Source organism: Phaseolus vulgaris, chromosome 8 (assembly GCF_051622355.1).
Source record: "Phaseolus vulgaris cultivar YP4 chromosome 8, ASM5162235v1, whole genome shotgun sequence".
Lineage (NCBI taxonomy): Eukaryota > Viridiplantae > Streptophyta > Magnoliopsida > Fabales > Fabaceae > Phaseolus > Phaseolus vulgaris.
This window is the reverse complement of record NC_143505.1, coordinates 20,796,176-20,799,293: the sequence shown is the minus strand read 5'-3', so window position 1 is coordinate 20,799,293 and position 3,118 is coordinate 20,796,176. Positions and strand designations below refer to the sequence as shown.

The window sequence follows — 3,118 nt, the reverse complement described above, 5'->3', positions numbered from 1 at the left end:
AGCTAACCACTTTTATAAAAAAAAATAGATTAACAATTTAATTAATTTTGTACATCACAACTTTAATAATTGGGTTACCCAATTGCACCATTTTTGTCAATTGGCCCATGCTATACCTTAAGATTGTTGAATAATTATAATTCAATTCTACTTCTTTATTGAAGGCACAGTAAAGACAAATTATAGTCAGACTAAATATGAATTTATATAGAAACTCTTTTAGCTAGACTTGGAATTCTATTTTTTCATAACCTGTTGTTTTAACAAATTTATCCTCAAGACTTTTTAGGAAAACAATTACAAATAAAATAAAACAAACTTCTCATTTTGTTCTTTAATCTTCACTCAAAATGACCGAAAGTCTCTATGGTGAGGTGTCCACGATGTTTAGTATTTTCAAACAACTCTTAAAAGGCCGAGTTCAAATTGTGTCCATTACCATTTCATATCCAAAATCAAACCATTAACAACAAACTCTGGAGTCTCTGTAACTCAACACAAACAGGATCTTCAATTTTTATAGCACAAATACAAAAACTACCCACCTATTTTCATTCTACAACTGAATGAAAGACAATTTGTTATCACTCTGTCATTATAGGTTTGTTCTCACTGGCTTTGGGCCTGTGCTCTTTCGGCTTCTGCTCTTCTGTTTTCCTGAGACAAAACATTTTATTAACCTTCAATACAATCTCGAAAACAAGACAAACACAAAACTGTATACTACGGAAAAAATGAATCTATCATGTCATCACAAATAAGAATTAGGTTCAGGCAACATTAAAGCACATTTATAAATGTGTAAAAACTTCTAGAAGACCAATCAATCTGAGAATTTATAAAACTGAGTATGGTTTCGGAATTGAAGTTCGTAACACAAAAGAGTTAGATAATATAGGAAATGTTTGAAAATTTGTTAAAATGACTTCATTGTATATACATTCATAGAGGTCAAACATAGAAGCAAGATTTTGTTTCTTTCAAGTAAACTTTGGTTTTCATTGAGATAAAACAAAACACTAATATTTCACTTCAAAACCTTTCTTTTCTCGGAATTTCCTCTTTATTTTGCAATAAGAAAGCTAAAACATTTTTTCAGAATTGAATAAAAACTGTCTGATGCATAAAATACAAAAGTGCATGTCCGAAGAAGAACAGCAGAATCAACCAAAGTAATGTAGAATGCTCAAGTCATTCATTTGTAGCAACGTTAGTATAGATATAGACAAAATTGTCAACAACCCGAACAAAATTGAAAAATACTGACGTTATACTGCAGACTTTTCATCAAGTCATGACCACACAGACAATTATATGAAAGTCAAATTTGATGACAGGTTCTTGTCAACTAATTTTCAGAATGTGCTATCAATAGCAAAACAGGATTACAAAATTCCCAAGATTACGAAGTCATAACTTATTTTCCCTGGCAATGAAACCAAAACAAATTAGTGTTATGTATACGTGTACCAGTTGAGAAAAAAAGACACTATTCATATTTGTTAGCAAGTATACCAGTTAGGAACAGAAATTCAAGAACATATTTACAACTATATTTATCCAAACTATAATTCCAAATCAACCTTCTCAAATCAAATTCAGTAAAATTAGGAATACTTCCAGCAGCCAAAGAAAAATTCCCTCAGTGGATGCAAAATTTCACATTTAATCAAGTTATCCAAAACCAATAGCTAACCCCACGTAGTAGATTAAGAATCGTTAATTTGTTACTTGATAGATACAACATCTATAATTAATGGCCTACTTATTACTTTCTTTCTGGCGGTGTATTAATGGCAGATGGCAGAAGGACAAGATACCTCAGTATACACACAACATTGTAGACTAAAGTATACCAATATGGTGGGCCTCCCCTAACAAATTTGCTACGGTGTTTATGAAAAAATCCACCATGCAATTCCACTATGGGAGCTACGGTGCCTCCATTAAACAACATAGCATCCTAAACCTATCCAATTGTCATTCTTATAGCAGGCATTATTGATGTTTGGTCAATAATTCACTATATCGAATAGCAGATGCCCTAATGAGCAAAAACAGAAGTCACACAATAGTTCATTAGTCTTTATATAATTTAACTGAATGAATTTTAAAAATGCAATTGCCATCATAAAATTTCCTGTAAATCGTTAAGAAAACATGTATTTGACAGAACCCTGCCACATGAAGCTATGCAAAGCAACTTGCTGAAGATTGGAAATCTTTTTATTTCATTTTCTGATAAAGAAAGGAAACCTACTATGCCTGGACCTCTTCACAAAAATACGACTTGTTGTCCCACAACGCATGTCTTCGTTCTTTCTTCGTCTCTTATTTTAAGAGCAAGTATAGAGAAGGATACGATACACAGAGGAACTAAAACATATATAAATACAAATAAAAATAAAAAACATTATGGCAAATTCCGAATTCAAGAAACACAAGCAGAATATTGAGAACCAAAACCAAACAAATAACGTCATTAGCCATTTCCTCTTCAGCAAAACTAAAATATTCAGTCTTTTACCCATAGAAGAAGAAACGTCATCCAATAAATAACAGAAAAACGGGAACTCATAAACATCCCTCAGAACATTACACCCAAGATTAACATATTAGCGCAAACAAGAAAATGGGTAAGGCTCAAAAATCAAAGGCAGATAACAAAAGATGAAAAAAAACAATATAATCACATTCGAATTCCTCAAAGGTTCACAGAAAGAAAGAGAGAAAGCACAAACCTCTTATCGGAGGAGCCACCCTTCTGGCTAAGGAAGGATCGAAAAAGTGGAGAGTTAACGTCGTAAATCATTGTCGCTTTCTGATGGCAAAGATGAAAACCCTAATTCTTTCTTTCTCTGCGATACGCAATTTCTGCAACTTTCCACAATTTATTCTAGATCGAGAGGCAAAACGACACCGTTGTATTACTGGACCTGCTTTGGGCTAAACCCATGCCTACTAGGCCCACGTTAATATAGGACATGGGTTTTGAATTTCATTGCTTCCTGCACCCAACAAATTTAGACCCGCACCCAATTACTGATGCGAAATTATCAAAATGTCTTTTGTAGTTTTTCATAATCTCTTTTTTAAGAGTATGTTTTTGGATTTTTTT

General features: G+C 32.7%; 1 protein-coding gene across 1 annotated transcript; it reads right to left on the bottom strand.

Annotated features, from left to right (window-relative positions):
* Positions 1-413: 413 nt before the first annotated feature.
* LOC137824099 (wound-responsive protein-like protein) lies at positions 414-2,884 on the bottom strand. The gene is made up of 2 exons (XM_068629556.2): positions 2,742-2,884; positions 414-657 (listed from the first exon to the last, which is right to left on the bottom strand). Exons 1-2 carry the CDS (start codon positions 2,810-2,812, stop codon positions 585-587), a joined length of 144 nt encoding a protein of 47 aa, XP_068485657.1. The 5' UTR covers positions 2,813-2,884; the 3' UTR covers positions 414-584.
* Between the last annotated feature and the right edge of the window lie 234 nt (positions 2,885-3,118).

Coding starts and splice junctions, on each gene's coding strand:
- LOC137824099 (XM_068629556.2), bottom strand. CDS start 2,812: ATGATTTACGACGTTAACTCTCCACTTTTTCGATCCTTCCTTAGCCAG. Junction 658..2,741: donor GGTGGCTCCTCCGATAAGAG/GTTTGTGCTTTC, acceptor GTTTTGTCTCAG/GAAAACAGAAGAGCAGAAGC.